This window comes from Ceratotherium simum, chromosome 17, assembly GCF_057802395.1.
Source record: "Ceratotherium simum simum isolate JZ-2026a chromosome 17, ASM5780239v1, whole genome shotgun sequence".
Classification (NCBI taxonomy): Eukaryota; Metazoa; Chordata; class Mammalia; order Perissodactyla; family Rhinocerotidae; genus Ceratotherium; species Ceratotherium simum.
Window position 1 is genome coordinate 16,342,481 of NC_141916.1, and position 19,083 is coordinate 16,361,563.

Sequence of the window (19,083 nt, forward strand, 5' to 3'; positions counted from 1 at the left end):
AAAGATATCCAACCATACCGTTAACGTGTAAAAAAAAAAGTACCCCATCTCTCTCTTAGGGACCCTGGTTTGTTTGGTCCTCAGTTCCCCTGGGGCTAATGTTCCCACTTTCCTGATCCTCATGTCTCCCCACCACCAGGTGAGGTGGGGGGATCTGTGTAGGGAGGACAGAGATGACCCTCCCCTCAGATTAACTACATAGTCTGGTTTCTGGAATGGTTCTGAATACGAATATTTTGACCTTCTGTCCCCATACAGTCAGGACACTCCTAAATTTAATGTTCATTTTATAGCTGTGGATACTGAGGCCCACACTCCTGGGTCTGTTGAAGGAAAGGAGGCCTGCTACGTGTCCTGTCAAAACGTGCTAGAGGTTGCCAGGGACAGAAGGATTCAAGGGGTGTGGAAATGTGAACTGAAGAAGGAGTAGAGGTGGAAGGAGAGATGAGGCCAGGTTTTAGGGAGAGCTGGGTGGCATAGAAAAGGCAAGGCAGGATGTCACCCAAGACGCTAAGCCCCTCCCACCACAAAGTCTTGCCTCTGCAGACACAACTCTTCAGTTATGCCTGTCAAAAGCGGGCCTTAAACAAACGATGAATGAATGAATAAACAAATGAATGAATAAAACGAGACAGTTTATTACTGTATTGGAAGGAGGACAAAGAAAGAATCCAACCCTTCTTAGGTCTTGGTGGCCCCATTTTCTCTAAGTCATCCCACATTCACCAAATCTGTAAGGTCCTTCAAGTCTCCCCAAGTCTGGACAGCCATGAGTGGGCCCTGTGCCCAATCCGTGGGGATGGGGGCTCAAGAGCCACCACCATTTTGAGTCTGCTCAGCTGCCCACAGGTCCACAGATCTCAGTCCCTGGAGTTCCCTGCTGGGGTCACGCATGCCAGGCCCCCTTGACTTGAGCAAGGTCTGGGAGTGCAGAGAGAGGAGTCCTGGTCCCAGGCTTTGCAGGCCGAGAAGAACTTGGTGGTGTCATCTGGGCAGTGAGGGTGCCCTGACCTCTAGGTGTGGCAGGACCAAGATCGAGGTGTCATCAGCCCCCAGAAGGTTGTCTGTGGAAGAGAAGGGTGAGTTGTGAATGAATTCCCTCCCAGTGCCCACCGTGTGCATCCAAGACATGAGAGTCCATCACCCCCAAACCAGGCCCTGGCCCCTGACCATGGCTGTTGAATTGGGCAACAATAGGAGGCCGGCTGCTGGGAAAGGGAGGCATGTCCTCCTGGACAGGGAGCTGAGTTAGGGTCACGGTCCCTTACCTGGGCCAGGGGGCAGTGCCGCTGTGCATACCACTCCTGGCAATACAGGCTGACCTGGATGCCCTGGCCCAGAAAGAGCATGGTCCACATTAGCACGTTCCACGCTGGACCCGTGTGCCGGTCATGCATTGTGAAGTTCAGCAGCACTGGTGCAAGAGGAAAGGTTGTCACCTCAGCTCCAGATACCTGTGCCTTGTCTCCCTGGCTTCCCTACCATCCCATGGCACTAGGAAGAGATGGAACAGGAAGGCACCATTGGGGAAGATCTTGAACCCAGCTCCAGGAACGCAGGGAGGTCTCAAGTGGCTCTCGTAAAACCAGGATTCTTCAGTTTGCATTTCAATACCCTGGATCTCGTACTGAACCTCACAGCTTCACATCGTTTTTCTGCCCTCTGTCTCCTTCTAAGAGTGCCCTGCTCAGAGGCTCCTCTCCAATCAGACATCTCCCACATCCCCCAGGATACCCTCTTGCTGCCTCCCAATGCTGCCTCTCTCCCTGTTCCCAAGTCCCTCCCACCCCAACTCTCACACACAACTCTCTTGCCTTCCCCCAGAAGCCATGCACATCCCCTTCTGTCTTGGGTGTGTGGCCTCCCCCATCAGTCTGGAATCTCTAGGAGCAGGAGCCCAGGCCTCCTCCCTCTGGATGGCTCCCCCTCCAGTGACACAGAGGCCGAGCTCACCTCCAAAGACAAGGAAGAGCATCAGCATGACGGGGTAAAAGAACCCCAGGACGAAGCAGAAGATGTACTCATGGACCACTGCAGAGACCAGAAACACGCCCAGCATGGCTACCCCTCGGGCCCGGCCTCCGAGGAGCTGGCAGGGTCGGAGGGAAGGGGGTGGAGTGAGTCTCTCTGAGACCCCTCCACAAAGAGCTCCCACCTTAAGGAAGCCAGGAGGGTGTGTGGTGCGATGGAAAGAATAGGGGATTTGGGGTCAGAAGGGCTGACATCAACCTTATTTATAAGCATTTTGTTACCCCATTAGGCCTTAGATACAACTTTGAAAAGGAGTATAATAATATTTACTTCTCAGGGTTACTGTGCAGATTAAATGTATGTGAAAACTCTTGGGAACTGAAATTACTATATGCATGTTCCTTAGAAGGTTAAGGAGGGGAGAAACGCCCCCTAGAGGGAGTGGAGTTAAGGATAAGGAAGGAAGTTAGATCATATGAAGGATTTTCCACCCATTGGGTTGGGTAGAATGGAGGCAGATGGAAATCAAGGGGGCCCTTAGGTCTGGAAAAGGTGGATGGTGCGGAGAGAGGGAAGGAGAGGCTGTCTCAGAGAGGCTCCACTAACTGTGGAAGCTGAGGGCGTCTGCAGAGCCCGTACCCTCAGCCCATCCTGATATATGTAGCTGTACAGCCAGTCATGGACCACCACGTTCCAAGTGCGGTAGTAGTTGGAGAAGGACGTCGAGTTCCACCAGTCCTGGGAAAGGGATGGGGTCAGGGTGGAGGGAAGGAGGTAGGCATCAAGGTACTGTCTCTTCCCAGGCCCCAGCTTCTCACCCCTGCTCCCCGCACCCTGTCCCAGTGTCTCCCACAAAGGCTGGCTGCTGGCAAGCACTCTCCCAGCTCCCTCTTCAGGACCGGGGGCCCTGCTCTCCCTCCTACTCCCCTTCTTAGGAGAAGATTCCAAAGTACCATCTACACAAAAGCAGCTAGCCCTGGCTGAGCGGGAGGTGGAGGGGTGGCATAACTACACCCAGAGGAGCCCATTTCTCATTGTGGGAGAACGACAGCACCCAACACAGTCACCATCCTCCCCAGGTTCCCCCCTAGCCCTCCTGCACCCAACTCCCAAGAGGCCCAGGTCCAGGCCCCACCTGGTAGAACATTCTGTCTCCAAATCGTAGCATCTCCGCGAAGGCGTTGAGCCAGCAGTGGAGGAAGGCAAAGAAAATGAGCAGCAGCATGAAGATGCCTGGCAAGTAGGGACAAGGGGCTGCAGGTCAGATTGGCCCACCTGGAAGCCCCAGGAAGCTCTGAGGAGCCCTCACCCAGCAGCCAGGGCCCCAACTCTTACCAATTAGTTATTAGTCATTTACTTATTCATGGATTCATCCATTTGCTCATGAACTCCATGCCAGATTTTGGGGATACAGAGATGAATCTCAAAGGCCCTGGCCATTAGGAGTTCACAGAGTGGTTGGAGAGAGAGAGAGAGAAGAGAGAGGCAGAGATAGAGACAGAGAGACATGTTCGACTACACATCAGGGTCAAATGTATTGGGAGCTAAGCATGGAGGCCATTGATATGCTTGGGAGTGCAGAGGAAGGAGTGGGTCATGGTGACTGACGAATAAAAAGGAAGGCTTCCTAGAGGGGGGTACATCTCAGCTATGGGCCTCCAAGAAGGAACTGGATTTCACAGCTGGAAAATGGGGACAGGGCATTCCAAGCTGAGGGACCAGCATGAGCAAAGGCCCGGAGGCACAGAAGTGCATGCCTTTCAAGGCATGGCTGAGCTTGTGGTGGGATAAGAAGATAGGCTAGGGGCCTGCCCTGTGGCTTAGCGGTTAAGTGCGCGCGCTCTGCTACTGGCGGCCCGGGGTTTGGATCCCAGGTGTGCACCGATGCACTGCTTCTCCCGCCATGCTGAGGCCGTGTCCCACATACAGCAACTAGAAGGATGTGCAACTATGACATACAACTATCTACTGGGGCTTTGGGGAAAAAAAAGGAGGAGGATTGGCAATAGATGTTAGCTCAGAGCCGGTCTTCCTCAGCAAAAAGAGAGGAAGATTAGCATGGATGTAGCTCAGGGCTGATCTTCCTCACAAAAAAAAAAAAAAAAAAAGAAGATAGGCTAGGGCTTCACAGGATGGGTCCTTGAATGCCAGGCCATGAATTCGCATCTTATCTGGAGATGCCAGCAATGGGGAGTCACCGGAGTTTTTGAAACAGGATAGGGAATGATTAATCTGTAGAAGGGCAGTTCTCTGGCCAGCAATATCAGGGACAGATGGGAGAGCAAGGATTTGGGTGGTAGGCAGACAGGTTAGGAGGCTGATGTGGAGAGGGGGTGCAGATGGCAACCTGAACCGAGCCCCTGACAATGAGCAGTGATAGGAGGGGACAGATGTGAGGGAAGATTCAGAGGGAGAAGATGTTGAAACTGACTGAAGATAAAGATTGGCGGGGGGCAGGGGGAGTTCCCTGCTATGCCTACCCAGGTGCAGCCTTCTCCAGCCCTCCCTTTAGTGGGCATACCTGGCAAGGTGGCATGCATGATAGAGAGCACCAGGGCACGGGTGCTGAACGGCTCCTGGCTCATGTTGGCAAAGACAGGAACACAGAGGCGGCCCAGGATGAAACAGGCATAGAGTACACAGCCCAGGGCCTGGGGAGGGAGTGGGGGACACATAACTTCGGCAGCTGCCCCTTCACTCTGGAATTGGACTCTGGCCCAGCATCTGCCTCTTCTCTTAGCGCCACCCTCCGACCTCCTCCTCGGGCGTCCCCCACCTCACTCCCATTAACGCCCCCGAAGCCACCATGACCCACAGTGGTCCACCCTTCCACCCCATCTTCTGACCTGGGCGAAGTTCTTGGCCACGTAATTCCACCTGACGCTGGGGGTCCTGTAGCAGCAATGAGGTTACATGTTTCTCGTCCCCTCTCAGGCCAGGCACAGGTTCCGGGCCCTCTCTCTGCAGCGCCCTCAATTGCTCAGGCCTGGGAGGATTATCTGGGGAGGTGGGGATCTAGAACACTTTGCACCTTCCATAACAGAGACGGCAAATGGATTTTTAGCTTGAGTATCAACTAAACTGACCAACCTCCTGGTGTTTGCTCCGGACTGAGGCATTTCCCAGAACCTAGGATTTTCGGTGCTAAAACTGGGACAGTCCTGGGCAAACCTTAACAGCTGGTCACTCTTGTGTCACTATGGGCTGGACAAGGAGGAAGGGTAGTCTACCTGCCGCTTATTTCCTCTCTTTATGATGGGATGCTTCCTGAGAAAGCTGCCAGTGTCTGGGTGAGGCTAGGGACCTCAGGGATAGGGGAGGAGGAGGGTGAGGTCCCTGATGGGCCTGGGCGTTTGGGGAAGGGGTGCAGGGCCTTACCTGGGGTAAGTCTCCCTGTAGATGAGCGTGGGGCAGAAGAGGAAGTAGAGGTAGCTGGAGAAACTGGGGGCCCGGATCCCCCTGCCTGGGGAGGAGTGAGAGGGGTCCATCAGTGAAGAGGGGAGGGAGAGAGGGCAGAGGGTAGTGGGCGACTGGGGAAGGGTGGTGGGACTGGTGAATGGAGAGCTGGATAGGGCAGAGGTGCAGGGGAATGGGTGAGGAGCTGGATGTTGGGGCTGGAGCTGGGGTGGGGGTGGTGAAACCCGGCAGGAGCTGAACCTGCTAACACTCCTCTTTGTTTCCATTCCAGGCACCCCATTTTCTGATGCAGGACTTGCTGTGGCCGGAGCTTCACTTGGCTCCCACGAGTTCCACCACCCATTTTCCCTCTCCTTCGGTTTTGACTTCCTAATATAAGGTTCTCACACCTGGGTCTTGCCAGGCTAGGCTCGGAAATAGGAAAGCGCCAGAAGTTCTGGGCAACAGACGTGCCTCTCTCTGGGACCCGAGATGCCCAATGTCTAAGGCCCGCAGAGCCCCGCTGGAGGCCAGAGCTGTGCCCAGTGGGCAAGATGGGCTTAGGAAGTCAGAGCTTCTATGAGGATCCTGCAAGCGAGTTCATAGCAGGGCCAGCCGAAAGGCCTCACCTCCTCTGGCACAAAAGATCCCAGGCACAGCCTCTCTCAGGAAGGAGTAGCTTTTCATCAGGAGCCTGACCTGAGATGGAGTGGAAGGGAGGTTAAGTTGCTGTGCAGCTTTGAGCAGATCACGTAACCTCTCTGTGCTTTCGTTCACTCTATCTTTTAGTCGGATCGCCTCGCAGCCTAACACCACAGCTGCTGGGACGAATCGAGGGTAAAGGGGTACAGGAAAGGCCAGGCCGGAGCCTCCACCCAGCCAACCCGGTGTGACTCTCTGTGGACTCCGATTATATTTGTATAGCAGCGCCCATTTCGTTTACATTTCCTTGGAGCCTGCTGGTTCGCTCAAATCCCTCCCAACGGACTCTGCTCCTAGTAACCGGCTCCGCCCCCGCCAATCCTGTATCGAGCGCCCTCCCTCCTAGGGGCCCCGCCCCGCCCTCGGCCCCGCCCATCACCTGCTCGAAGACTAGGACACAGCGGGAGGCTGGCGGGAGCTGATAGTCCACCGCCACGTGGACCGGGAGGACGCCGAGTACCGCGGTGTGGGCGGCCAGCAGCGCGCAGCCCAGCCCTACCCCCAGCGTCCAGGCCCCTCCGGCCTGGGGCCTCGCCCACAGCCGCAGGGCCTGGTAGGGCGCCAGCAGCGTGGACAGGAACATGGGGACCCACGTCATCAGCGCCAAGGGCAGCTGTCCGAAGCTGAAGATCAGTAGGTCAGACTCCAGCATCAGCCTTGGAGTGGGGAAGGAGAGACAAAGCAGACAAATGTGTACCCATCCTGGTCCCTTCCCCTGCAGTCACAGCTCCTGGAAGATACACTGAGATATCCTGCGAAGGGTGTGAGCTTCAGTCTCTGAAGGTGTTCAAGATGGCACCTCTGCTGCCTGAGGAGACTCAACTATGGAAGGGGTTTGCTTCCAAACGAGGTCAGAGCCCTCTGTGAATTTCAGGGTGGCGCAGAAGGGCTCAGTAGTTTCTATGGCACAGGTGTTAGAGCACGAGCTAGAGTTGAATTTTCATTTTCGTTGGTTTTTTTCTTTGGCGTGTCAGTAGCTGTAGACGCAAGTTAATAGAAAGCAGGTTGTTGCATGTTTTGTTGGTTTAGGTAAGAGTGTATGGTTTGCAACGGTGAAAAAGTGGAAACAACCTCAATATCCATTAGTAAAGGACTAAGTGAACACACGCTGGCACCTCCAGACTGCAGTCATTAAAACAATGGACTGACGTGGAAAGATCTCTAAGACAGGTTGTTAGGGAGTGAAAACAGAACAATAGGTGCAGTCAGGACCTTATTCATGTAAACCTCCCCTCCCCCAGAAATACAGCCTTGGCGCTGTATACGTATGGATGTGAGTGCACGGGAAATGCCCTGGAGGGAAATTCTCAAAACCGTTAAAAATGTTACCTTTGGGCAGCAGTCTGGGATTGAGGAGGACGGTCAAGAAGGGCTGGCACTTTATGTGTATTTGAAGTTTTTACTGAAATTTGATCCTCATAATACTCAAATGATTAACAACCATTTTACCAAAAGGAAGTGCTGTTGCTGATGCTGCAGATCCTTGGTCCTCTTCCTGTAACTGCTTCCTAAGCCCTACTTAGGGTGGTGGTGGTGGGGGACACATGCAAATACAGGCCCCCAGGGGTGTACAGCCCTCTGAGGCTCATCCCCAGAGTGCGGGTGCTCTGTGGGGCAAACGACCCACCGAGGCACTTGTGTGCATGTCTGTCTTCCCCACAAGATTGAGAGGGCCCCAAAGACAGGGATGGGGTCTGCCCCTCATCTCTTGCTCCCCAAGGCTGGTACTTAGGAGATGCTCGATGGAGGTCACTTGAATTGAACAGCGCTGACTTGGAAAGGAGTGTGTGAGAGCAGTGGTGTAACGTGCACGTGGGTGTGCACACGCGTCTGTCTGCCTCAGGACAAGGTTCTGGTTGAGAAGTATTTGAGCAGGGGCGTAGTGTCCCTAGAGTGGCTGACCCTGGGAGGACAGACCAAGGGCCATCCAAGGCTGTGGATGGAAGAAGTCTAAGAGAGCGTTTAGGTGGGAGGGTTGCTGGAAGCTACACTGATGGGTGTCCAATAATCAAAGGGGGACCTGTGCTCTCCCGGCCAGTGGCAAGTGGAGCACTGGGGACCCGAGTTCTCATGTGATCTGTGTGCCTATCCCCAGTGGGAGGGGCCTACCTGCCCTCATCGATGAAGTCAATGGCCAGGGTGTTGATGATGAAGACACACAGGCCGGCGATGAACATGTGGTAGATGGTACGGAAATGCTGCACCTCCATCAGCTCGCTGGAGGGACAGGGAGCCCAAGTGTCAGTGTGGAGGGTCCTCAAGATTGTGTGGACAAGCCCAGGCACTGCATGCATGTGAGGATGGGGCCCGGTGATTGGGAACTTCCAGCTAAGGGCTGCGACGTGGCTGGGACTTCTGTCCAAAACCCTTTCCAGCCCGGACACTTCTCATCATGGTGGCCTTTCTTCCACAGTCACATCCAGGGCAAATGGGGAAATTGAACCTTGGAAACCCTCTCCAAGTTCTCCCCCAAACCACCTAGACCCTGGAGATGAGAAATGAAGTGTCCTGGCCCCCAGGCTCAGCCCTTTCTATTCCTCCCATCCCCTGTCCTCGCCCCTGACTTACTCAAGCAGGGATTTGCGGATGATGAAAACTTTCTGTTTCCCCAGGGATGGCTCCCGGGTCCTGAATTGAGACAGTTGTTCTGGATCAGGACCCAAAGGAAGAAGGCAGTGGGCAGAGGGCAGGGCCTCGCAGAAGGTCAGTACTTGGGAGCCAAGGGCAGTGGCAGGGGAAGGTCAGGGCTAGGGCCAGAGGGCAGGACCAGGTGGAAGGTGAGGGCCAGGGCAGAGCAAGGCCCAGAGGTGGAGGTCAGCATCAGGAAGGCAGAGGCCGTTAGAGGAGAAGAGGGTGCTGGCAAAGAGCGCCGAGATGATGTTTATGGCTCATAATCCTTACAGTGGGGGAGCCCGCTCCAGCCATTCCGCAGCCCCCGGCTCCTCAGACTCTTACTTGCTTGAGGAATCTGGGGGCACGGAGGGCAGAGGTCTGCCTTGTGGAGGGTAGGATTGTACGGCCTCCCACATGGCCCGGTCCAGCAGCTCCATCAGCTGTCCCTGCGCTTGCTCTAGCAGCTGTGTCTTCACAGCCTATGGGACAAAGCAGGGCAGGGCCATGTCGCTCTGTCCAGCAGCCGTCTCTCACTCACTGAACATTGACTGAGCTTCTCTCCGGGTCAGCCACATGCTGAGTGCTCGGGAGAGAATGAAGAGCACCGCTCCTGCTCAGAGGCTCCCCGAGGATTTATCTCCCTCTGGCTTCCCAGGGCAGCAGTGAGGATCAAGGAAAGACAGCAGGAGCGACACTTCCAGTCCCTGGGTCTGAATCCCAACTACTTGTCATCTCTGACCCTACTGTCTTCTCCCTGACGCCCACTAACAGAGGACTGTTCACTGGGCGACGTTTGGCCCCCACCCTGATGACCTGTTTCAAACCCCTTTATCTTAACGGTTAGCTCCGATATGATCTGAAGGGTTTGAACCACAAACAAATTGTCGCTATCACCAAACCAGTCCTTACCCCTACCTCCCTCTACTCCAGGACCTGTCCGTCTTGACCTCTGACCTCTGACATCCCTTACCTCCATTTGTCGGGTCCATTGCACCAAGTCCGGGCCTCTGTGTGTCTCAGTGTTTCCTAGGAGGAGGGGGTCAAAGGGCGCACTCAGGGGAGAGGAGCCAGGATTCGGCTGCCCTTTGCTGACCCAGGGGCATCCTCTTTCCAGGAAGTGCTTGTGTATGCTCAGCAGCCTCCCTGCCCCCCACAGGCCCCTATCTAGTATCAACGGTGGGACAATCAGAGGGGAAGTTGCTTTTGTAGAGAGTGAGGATGCCATTGGCAAGCAGGGAGCCTGATGACATTACTGGAAACGGTACCCAGGGAACAGGAAGCTACTCCATACACCCTCTGGGGTTAGAGTCAGAAAGATAAAGCAAGGCCACAGCTCTGAATATCCCTTTTCTCCTCCCTCTCCCAGCTGGGCAGTTAGGGGCAGAGGCCAGCATCTGCCTTCCCTGGCCTCCCGGGACAGCAGGAAGGATTGAAGGTAGACAGCAGGACCCCCGTCTCAACAAGGCATCCTCACCTCCAACCCCTCCCGGGCTCTCTGCACTCCCAGAGGGTGGGTCCTCCTGCTCTCCTCTCTGCCCTTCTCTCTTCCGCATTCGGGCCGCCCTTGGCTCCATGACGGGAGTCTTCACTGGGCAGCAGGCCGAATTGAGTGTTCCCTCCCTTCCTTCACGCCTGGCCTGCCCGAGCTCTTATCTCCCTCAGTTCATCTGACTGCCTGCTATGACTAAAGTCCATTCAGGAGGTGGGGTTATAGGTTATCTGATCCGGAGGGCAGCACTGCTTCTCCGCTACAGGCTCTGCTCTGCTGGCTGTGCCGGGATGGGCACAACCCCCCTGTCAGCTCAGCCCCCACCCAGATGACCAACCCCCTGTGTGCTGTCCCTCCTGCAGGTGTGGTGGCTCTACACCTATGCACATCGTGGGCAGGTGCGGCTCATCACCTCGTATGACCTGCCTTCCAGTCTCTTTCCCAGCAGGCACAAGGGAAGGTCGGGGAGCAGTCAGAAGCATCTCCAGGTCTCAGAGCACTTAGCTCCCTCAGGTCATGAGATAAGGTGTGTGAAGGGACCTGGTCAACTCGAAAGTATTGTATACATGTGACTAATATTCTGATGGGGCTGGCACCTGTGACAACTGTGCTGCTGTGGCCCCTCCAGGAAATGCTGGGTGCCAGGGCCCCTGAACCTCAGCTCTTCCTGACGGCTGCTTGGGTTAGCATTAGGCAGAAAGGAGGCAAAACAAACACTTATTCAGCACCTCAGGAATGCTGAGCATTGTCACACAGTCACATAAGGAAGAACCGCATTTAAATCCTCCCTCTATCATTTACTGGCTGTGTAATTTCAGGCAAGTGACCCAAATATTTGAGTCACAGTTTCCTCCTCTGAAAAACAGGGGCAAAAGTCCCTACTTCACGAAGTTATTGTAAGCACAAAATGAGGTAGTCCAGGTAAAGGAACACGGTCCCAGCCTGGCCTGTGGGAGGAGCTCAGTAAATAATAATTTCCTTCCCTTTTTAATAGGATGTAACAGGACAAGTGCTTTGAGAGTTCCTCTTTGTTGTGTTCCTGCTGGGGATTAACTATTAATCCTTCCTCACCCCTGTGTCCAAAGATCAGTGTTGGACCTCAGACCAAGGCCACGGCCTCAGTGTCTCCCCCCAACTCCCGCCCCCCACTCCCTGGTAGGCAGCTGGGTCAGGCTTGAGGGCTTGAAACCTCTGCCAATGGCTGTCTCTGTTCCCAGTGCACCGGGAAGGACTGAAGGTAGTCCACGGGAAGAGAGGGGGTGGGAAGGAGGTAGAGAGAAGGGCTCCAGAAACGTGAGAGGTGGACACAGAGATGTAGGCCAGAGTCCCCCAACACAGCTTTATTAACAGCCCAAGCCAACACCAACAATCTTTTCATGTGTGAGGTCCCAGGGGTGAGGGGGACAATGGGGCAGGGCCTGAAGGTGGAATGTGGGGCTCGGGGCCCCTGAGTTACTCATCACTCAACAAATGACCCAAGAGGACAGCCCCAGGCTTCTGCCAGTGGCCCTGCAGCCCCCCACCCAGCCTTAGCCACTGCTCCCGGCGGGGCAGGGGGAGCTTCCATCGCCATCCGGGGACCCCGGCAGAGGCTGGCCCATCCGATCCACACACCAGCAGGGTCCTCGGCGCTGCCCCTGGGAGGAGCGACACTGGGGAGAGAGGCACACGGTCAGGGGCACCACCGAGGCTCTAGCAGGAGAGACAGGAGGGGCCCCCGGGGTTGGGGATGGACCAGCTAGCTGGGATGGGCTGACTCCTGAGCCTGAGTATGCAGAAACATCTGAGAGAGCCCTCAGGGTTCCTTTCCCTTGCTTCTCCCCTTCTCCACCCACTTAATTGTGCCCACTCCTCTAGGCCAGAATAGCGGTTCTCACAGTGTGGTTCCCAAACCAACAGCATCCGCATTACTAGGGAGCCCATTAGAAATGCTAATTCTCAGGCTCTGCGGTGGGGCTCAGCCCTCCCGGTGATTCCCACGTGCTTCATGTTTGTGAAGCCCTGAGTTAGACATGCTAACTCCCCCACTACCGTGTGTGGTTGTTATTCTCTGTGTTTGTGTGTGCACTAAAGTTGGGAGATCCTGAAAGGCAGGGGCAGTGTCTGACTTATGCAACTTTGTAAGCCCCCCATCCGTGGTAGGAGCCTTGTACTGAGGGGAGGGGAGGGGTGGCCGCACCTGCCGCTTCCGGTAGAAGCCACGATGGTCACAATTAGGCACATAGAGGGTGTGAGACCCTCGGTAGACCTCGGTCTGGAGTTGCTGTAGCACTGAGTCCAGGTGTCTGCGGCACGGGCCCTGGGGAAGGAAGAGCAGGCGGCTCAGAACCGCTCCAGCCTAGCTCCACCACGCCGCTCTCTGGCCCCACCAGCCAAGCCCCCAGGATCAACGTGGGAGACTTCTCCAAGCCCAAGGAAGTCATCTCAGATGGGAGTCTCAGGGCTCCCCACCCCTCCTGCTCCCTGCCAGCCCCAAACGCACCATCTCGGTGTCTTGGACGCCCCCAGGATGGGGCCGGGCGGGAGTGGTAGAGGTCCCCGGATTTCTCTGTTGTTCTCTGCGGTTCACGTCCTGTGTGCGAGTGGTCCCTGCTTGGGGTTTACCCTCCTTAGGATTCTCACCTACAACCACAAGAGGAAGCGGGGAGGAAGAGGCCAGAAATCAGCCAGATGTCAAAGACCAGAGCCAAGTGGAAAAGAGCTTGCTCACCTCTACCTGCTGCAGTGGGGGGAAGAGAGGGGCTTTCGGAGTAGTAGGAATGAGGGGGCTTAGAACCTGGCTCCACCGTTACCTTCTCCTGGCCTCCATTTCTTTCTCCGATAAATGGTGATATATCCCTTATATCAAGGCTCAAGGGAGAAGCACTTTGGAAAGCAAAAAGCGAGAATACAAATACATGGGGAGGCCTTGGGCTTGAGGTGAAAAGACCTGGCTGTTCCACCAGAGGCCAGCAGGGGGTGCACCAAGCCAGGGAGATGGGGCAGAGGAGTGAAGGATGTGGGAGGGGGTCTGCAGGGACCCAAGTGGAATGCGTGTCCCCGCTGTGACCCTGCTGTGACTCAGCCCACTCCTCCAGGCCTGAGACGTGGTTACTTTTGGGGCACTGCAGTGGGGGCCCCTCCCTCTGGTCCCCTGTGGTTCATACCAGCTCAACCCCAGGGCTCCCAGGAGCATGTGCGATGCAGCCCTTAACCAGGACGAGTGGAGGGCAGGTTGCAAAAGTGCAGGGAATGAGGGGCTTCCAACCTGCAGGCTGCTCCTGGCTCCTGAGAAAGTTTCACACATGGGGCGTCTGGGGGGCCTGGGGAGAGCTCAGGATGGGAGGGGGTGAGGAAATAAGTCAGGGAGAGGAAAAGGCAGGGAGGGGAGCATGCACTGCTTGGAATTTGCTCCAGCTGCAAAATGAGATGTTGTGACCGCTCAAGGGAACGTCTCTCCCTCTCCAACCCCAAAGACAAGCTCTGCTCAGGTCCCTGGTCCTCAAACCTAAACAGTTGCTCCCATCTGCCCACTACTCGCAACCCAAGAGCCATTTCCTCTGCAATCCCGAGTCTGATCCCTCTTCCTCCACACTCCTCAGACCTTGCTCTTCATTCTCTCCATTCAGCACCCTACCGTGACCATGCTCCCACAGGCTCCCCGGACTCACCCAGACCACCCCTCCTAGGAGAACCCCCAGCAGCCTGAATCCAGGCATTTGGGACTGAAAGAAACTCCAGCTACTTTCTCATCCCTTCCCATGGAAGAAACTAGGAGCTCAGATGCCCCTGGGGTGGGGGCTGTTTGCAATTTCTGCCCTCATTTCTCTGCTGCCCCTCATCTTTTGGATTGGATTCTGACTCACTTCTGTCCCACCCACCCAATGACTCAGCCTTCTATTCTCTTCCCTGGGGTAGGGTGGGGTGGGTGGAGGGTGGAGGGGGAGCGGCTTTAAATCATAACCCTGATTTGGCAGATTCCTTCTTTTCCCACCTCTATCGCCCCTCCCCTGGGGCCCCCAGCGCCTGCCATCTGATCCCAGTCTAGTCTGAAACAACTCTGGGGTTGGGGCGTCTTCTGTTCCGGACCCTATGTTCAGGTGCTTTGGACACCCTGATATTAAGAGGAGAGGAGGAGACATTTCTCAATGTGTGCAGGATTTGGAGATCTGCGGTTCCCTTCCCTCTTTCTCCAAGTGGAAGCTGGGAATAGCATCTGGGTCCTTTCTCCAGCTTGGGGGTCTAGGGCTGAAGGAGCTGGGCCGCTGCGGCGTATGGCATGGCCCTAAACCCCTCCATCGCCCCCCTCCCCTCAAGGGAAAATGAGGAGGCAAAAAAGGTTGAGAGCTCAGACATCTCCAGGCTTCATCCCCAGGGCCCCTAGCCACACCCCGCCTTCTAGCTGCTCCCCGTACTTGCCCCTTCACCCCTCAAATGTGCCCCCCAGGGTTGGAGAGGAGGAAGCGTCAATGGCAGGACCCAGAGGCTTGCACCCTGCCTGCAGAGCTGCGGGTCCCACGAGGGCGAGGCGGGGGCGGGGCGCGGACTCACCCGAGGGCGCGCGCGCCCGGCGGCAGCGGCCCCGGCCCAGCAGCAGCGCCCGCAAAGGCGCCTCGTCGTCCTCGGGCGGCTGGCACTGCAGTCCCGGGGCGCAGTTAGGAGTGTAGACCCCGCACTGCTGCCCCTCCTTCCTGAAACAGCCCCCAGCTTCCGCACAGCCCTCCGCCGGCGGCCCCCCGTCCTCCTCCTCCACGCAGCCTCCTGAACAACCCGCCTGCACCCCCTGCCCGCAGCCTGGGCAGCGGGCCAAGGCGCCTCCCGTGCGGGCAGCGAGCAGCAGAGTTAGCAGCAGCAGTGGCGGCAGCAGCCTGTGGGGGCTCATGGTCAGGATTTTTGCCCCGTCCACTCCTAGAGCAGTCGTAGCGCAGCTGCCGCCCGCCGCCGCCCCTCTGCCTTAAGTAGCCGCCGGTCAGGGGCCGGGCCCTTTAAGAGCCAGGTGAAGGGGGAGGGGGGTGAAGGCAGGGGCATTCCCTAAACTGGGTGGGACTGGAGAGGCCCCCCCCCAACCTGGGTCCTCCCCACTCTTCTCTCCCTCCTCCCGTCTCAGTTTCTGTTTACTTCCCAAATTACTCTGATTTTTCTTGCTCTGTTCCCGGGAATCTCGCCCGGAATTTGGGAGCTGGACAGCTAGCTGGAGGGACTGGAGGGTGGGGAGAGAGAAGAAGGAGAGGACGGGATTGGGATGACGGGGAAAACCAGAAATCCAGTTCGTGTGTATGTGTAGAGGGATGCAGCGACGCGGGGACTCGGGTGGGGAGTAAGAAGATGGCGATCTGCAAGTGGACGGAGAAGGGATGGCGTGCGGGGAGGTGGGGGGCGTTCATGAGAGGGAGGTGGGCGGATGGAAAGAGAGAAAAGGCCGAGAAGACGGCTGATGTGGCCTTGGGAGAACCGGCTGCTGAGGGGAGACAGTAGACCGAGGGAGAGGAGAGGAGGAGCAAAACCAGGGAGGGGCAAGGGAAAGTATTCCTGAGATGTGCCTGTGGGGAAAACAGGGGTGCGGGCAGGCTGGGTTAAGGTGGTAGAGGGGTTGTGGGGAGCACGGGGTGAGGTGGGAGAGATGGGGAGGCACACCTTGAATGAACCGTGGGAAACCCTTGCTTTGCGGTGGGGCCACGGGAGTCTGGAAGGATTGCAGAGGGCCAGGTGTGCAAGGCTGAGAACTGGCTGCAACACCTGGGACGGAGGGCCAGTGGGAACTGGCCAGTCGAAATTATGGGGGGTTGGGCAAGAGTTAGAGGAACCCATACGCTGGGTGCTCTTGGGGACAGTGGCCAGAGAGCAGACCTCAGCCCACCCTTTCCTTCATGCAGGTCAGCGCACCCCTCCATTCCTTTCGTTCCCCGGAACCTCTCTGTCCGCCCCCCTCGCCCCCCCAGTATCATCTGTCGGGATTCCTCAGGCTGTGCTATGCCCAGGGGGCGTTGGACAGTGACTGGTCTGGGCGTTTCTGTCTGCCAGCTCGATGGCCTTCGCTACTCCGTCTGTCTACCCCAGCGCCCCGCTCCAGGCAGTGCCCCACCCAGCCTAGCTCCTAGCTGAGCCTTCCTTCCTAGAGCCGGGAAGAAGGACTGTTTCCACTGGCAACCCACACCCGCCCAACTCTGCGTTATGCAACAATGGCCATCTCATTCTTTCCTAAAACAAGGGCTCTGGGCAGTGACTAAGTTTAAATTCTGGGCCCCCAAGCCAGAATGTCAGCAAGGGCTTCCTGAACTTTTAGGTAAATATGAAGTAAAAGGAACTTCACTTCCAGCACCGCCCCTCAGTGCTGCCTGGGACCCTAGGGCATGCATTTGGGGAGCAGTATCTTCCAGTAGCCCTGAGACACTGATGCAGATTGGACACACAGGGAGGGGGGTGTTGGGGGAGTGGTGGGGGAGGCAGCTCTCCTCCACCCTACAGAGACTCTGTGACCTCCCGTCCCAAGCTCTCACCCCAGGATGCAGAGCTCCGTCCTGTCCCCAAACCCTTGTCACTCTTTATTTTGCCCTGCACATGGTTCTGGCTAGGGCTTTTCTTCTGGGCTCGACCTAGTTGCCCCTGACTAAGACGGAAAGGCCTGTGAGAAGTGGGGATGGGGAAGAGATTGCGGTGCTTCCTGCAGGATCCCAGTGTGGTTTTTTAAATAGGTTTGTGCTCCTCCTTTGTAGGTTATAGTGCAGAAAAGCCCAATACTCTGCTGGCCTGTCACACCCACGGATCCCTTCTCAATACTCCCTTCTCAAACTCCCCCTCCCCCCTCCCATATCACCACCATCACCCCTGCAGATCTCCCACCTGCCCAGCTTGGTCCCTCCCTGCAGTCTAAGCTGGGTTCCACAGTCCGGTTCCACCTACCATCCCAGCACTGCACTTCCCTTCTCCCCATCCCACCAGCGAGGGTGTCCAGCGTGGTGTGCTGTCGGTGCTGGGTCTAACCAGGCTCTTTCTTGCAGACTGAGACTCTTGGATTCTGTTTTTCCTCTCTCTGGGATGCCCTTCACCTCAGCCCCCAGAGCAGGGATCTAAAGCACATGGTGAGTGCTCAGGATGGAGTGTGGGCCGAGGAGCAAATCCCTGGGATTCTGTCTGGCCTCTGCGTGAGAGAAGAGTCTGCTGAAAGCTTCTGCCAGGGCTGTGGAATGGCTAAACAGCTTGGGCTGTTGCTTAGACTTTTCCATAAACAAACTCCGCTGGACTTCCCCCTCCTTTTGCACGTTGTTCTGTGTTCTCCCGATCCCTTCTGCTCTGCATCTCTCACACCCAGCCCAGCCTGTCCCTCCAAATCCACGGCACCCCCAGGTGCTGTCTTCCTTTTGAGAACAAGGGGTAAAGGAGGCAGCCTGCCTAGGCTCTGGACTCTTTGCGTCTGAGGAAAGACAAGTGGTGGCACAGTCCACAGACAGCCACAGAGAGGAGGGCTAATGACCACATCATGACATGGCCTAAGTCTGGTGTGGGCCTGATGGGAATTGTGATAACCTTGGCCAGTCTCCAGCCTCCGGTTTCTGCCATCTGTCCCCCCACGCACCCTCCCAATTGGTCCTGCTGAGGCTCAGTCCTGCTCGTGTGACTCTCTCCTCCTTAGCGGTCTTTGGTGGTACTCCATCTCCCCGTCCCCCGCCATGGAACCCATGTTCCCGTCTGGCATTCATGGCCCTGTGGACAACAGCCCTGGAATCACACTCTGATTCAGCCAGCTGGTTGGGTCACCTTCCCCAGAACCCCCGGCAGTGTCCCATCTCTGGGCCCGAACTGAGATTAGAGGAAGTGAAGGTGTAGCATAACTGGTGCTCAGAGGCCCTTTCTTCCCCTGGGCTCCAAGCTTTCAGCTCACAGGACTAAACCTTCCCTACACGCCCCTCACCGCAAACCACATTCTGCCACCTCTTCCCCACCTGCTCGGCCAGCTGTCTGCCTTCCTCTGAATTCATCCACATTATTGTGTTGCTATCTTAAATTTTTATTTCTCTTTTCTTGTGTCTTATTTTTCCAGTTAGATTGTGAGTGCTTTGAGAACAGGGGCTCCCCCACCTCCTTCCTCTCTGGGCCCCCAGCTCCCAGCCCATGTAAGGAGTTTGGAGTTGATACAAGTAAAGGTTGGTGTTTTGGTGCCAGCAAAGGCAGTCCTGGGGAAGGGCAGCGAGAGGTGAAGGGGGTGCATTGCAGCCCTTTTGGAGGCTCCACCAGTGCTCCCTGACTTCTGAGCTGGCCCAGCCCACCCCAGGCCTCTCTTGGCCTTCCCACCGCTGCAGCACTCCCCCTCTCTTTTCCTCTTCCTCCCCTTGCTGTCAGCGAAAAGGCCAAAGAGTTGACAGGCCCAGAGTGTGGTCAGGGCTCAAGAGGAGAGGGAAACCTGGCCCCAGGATAAATCAAAGAAGGCTTCCTGGAGAACAGGGCTTTATAATAAAGTTTGGGAGAGGAGATGGGTATGGTTGAAGAGAGGGGAAGGTGGAGGGGATCTCAATTAGGAAAACACGTCTTTGTGTAACGGATATGAAGGTAAAGGAGCAGGGGGAGCAGGATAGCGTGTGTGTGTGTGCATGATGTGTATTCTGCCTAGATTCTCAGTGTCCCACCGATATCAGAGAAAGGAGAGCTGGGAAGGGAGCAGAGTAGTTTTCTAGACTGGGCTGGAGTCAGCCAGGCAGCTAGGAGCTGGGAATCATTAGTGCACAAGAAGCAGCAACTGGAGATCTGATATTTGCTTTTTTGTAAATAAATGAATAAAAGTGTATTTGATAGACTCATAGAGCATCTACTTATGTGGATGTAACTAGAATATATGGACAGAAATAGGGAGAAATGGTGCTCCCAGGGAGGTTAGAGTTAATATCTGTCCATCCAACACTCACTTAATAAGCACTTAAAAAATCAGCCAAGGATGTACA

The 19,083-nt window shown here is 56.0% G+C and overlaps 2 protein-coding genes across 2 annotated transcripts; both read right to left on the bottom strand.

Annotated features, from left to right (window-relative positions):
• Positions 1-633: 633 nt before the first annotated feature.
• Positions 634-10,408, bottom strand: SOAT2 (sterol O-acyltransferase 2). Its single transcript, XM_087442343.1, has 15 exons — positions 10,157-10,408; positions 9,653-9,708; positions 9,025-9,161; positions 8,638-8,697; positions 8,179-8,286; positions 6,449-6,725; positions 5,997-6,066; positions 5,350-5,434; positions 4,818-4,863; positions 4,493-4,622; positions 3,107-3,204; positions 2,611-2,709; positions 1,954-2,089; positions 1,269-1,414; positions 634-1,064 (listed from the first exon to the last, which is right to left on the bottom strand). Exons 1-15 carry the CDS (start codon positions 10,254-10,256, stop codon positions 1,014-1,016), a joined length of 1,599 nt encoding a protein of 532 aa, XP_087298469.1. The 5' UTR covers positions 10,257-10,408; the 3' UTR covers positions 634-1,013.
• Positions 10,409-11,484: 1,076 nt separating this feature from the next.
• IGFBP6 (insulin like growth factor binding protein 6) lies at positions 11,485-15,081 on the bottom strand. The gene is made up of 4 exons (XM_004429095.3): positions 14,702-15,081; positions 12,654-12,793; positions 12,351-12,470; positions 11,485-11,823 (listed from the first exon to the last, which is right to left on the bottom strand). The coding sequence occupies exons 1-4, from the start codon at positions 15,030-15,032 to the stop codon at positions 11,701-11,703; spliced, it is 714 nt and encodes a 237-aa protein (XP_004429152.1). The 5' UTR covers positions 15,033-15,081; the 3' UTR covers positions 11,485-11,700.
• Positions 15,082-19,083: the final 4,002 nt, after the last annotated feature.

What these genes read in the sequence shown, in the direction of transcription:
- SOAT2 (XM_087442343.1), bottom strand. Translation starts at nt 10,256, where the DNA reads ATGGAGCCAAGGGCGGCCCGAATGCGGAAGAGAGAAGGGCAGAGAGGA. An exon ending in AATGGACCCGACAAATGGAG is followed by an intron (nt 9,162 to 9,652) that starts GTAAGGGATGTC and finishes TTTGTCCCATAG; the next exon opens with GCTGTGAAGACACAGCTGCT. An exon ending in GAGACAGAATGTTCTACCAG is followed by an intron (nt 2,710 to 3,106) that starts GTGGGGCCTGGA and finishes TCCCTTTCCCAG; the next exon opens with GACTGGTGGAACTCGACGTC.
- IGFBP6 (XM_004429095.3), bottom strand. Translation starts at nt 15,032, where the DNA reads ATGAGCCCCCACAGGCTGCTGCCGCCACTGCTGCTGCTAACTCTGCTG. An exon ending in CCGGGCGCGCGCGCCCTCGG is followed by an intron (nt 12,794 to 14,701) that starts GTGAGTCCGCGC and finishes TTGTGGTTGTAG; the next exon opens with GTGAGAATCCTAAGGAGGGT. An exon ending in GCGTCCAAGACACCGAGATG is followed by an intron (nt 12,471 to 12,653) that starts GTGCGTTTGGGG and finishes TTCCTTCCCCAG; the next exon opens with GGCCCGTGCCGCAGACACCT.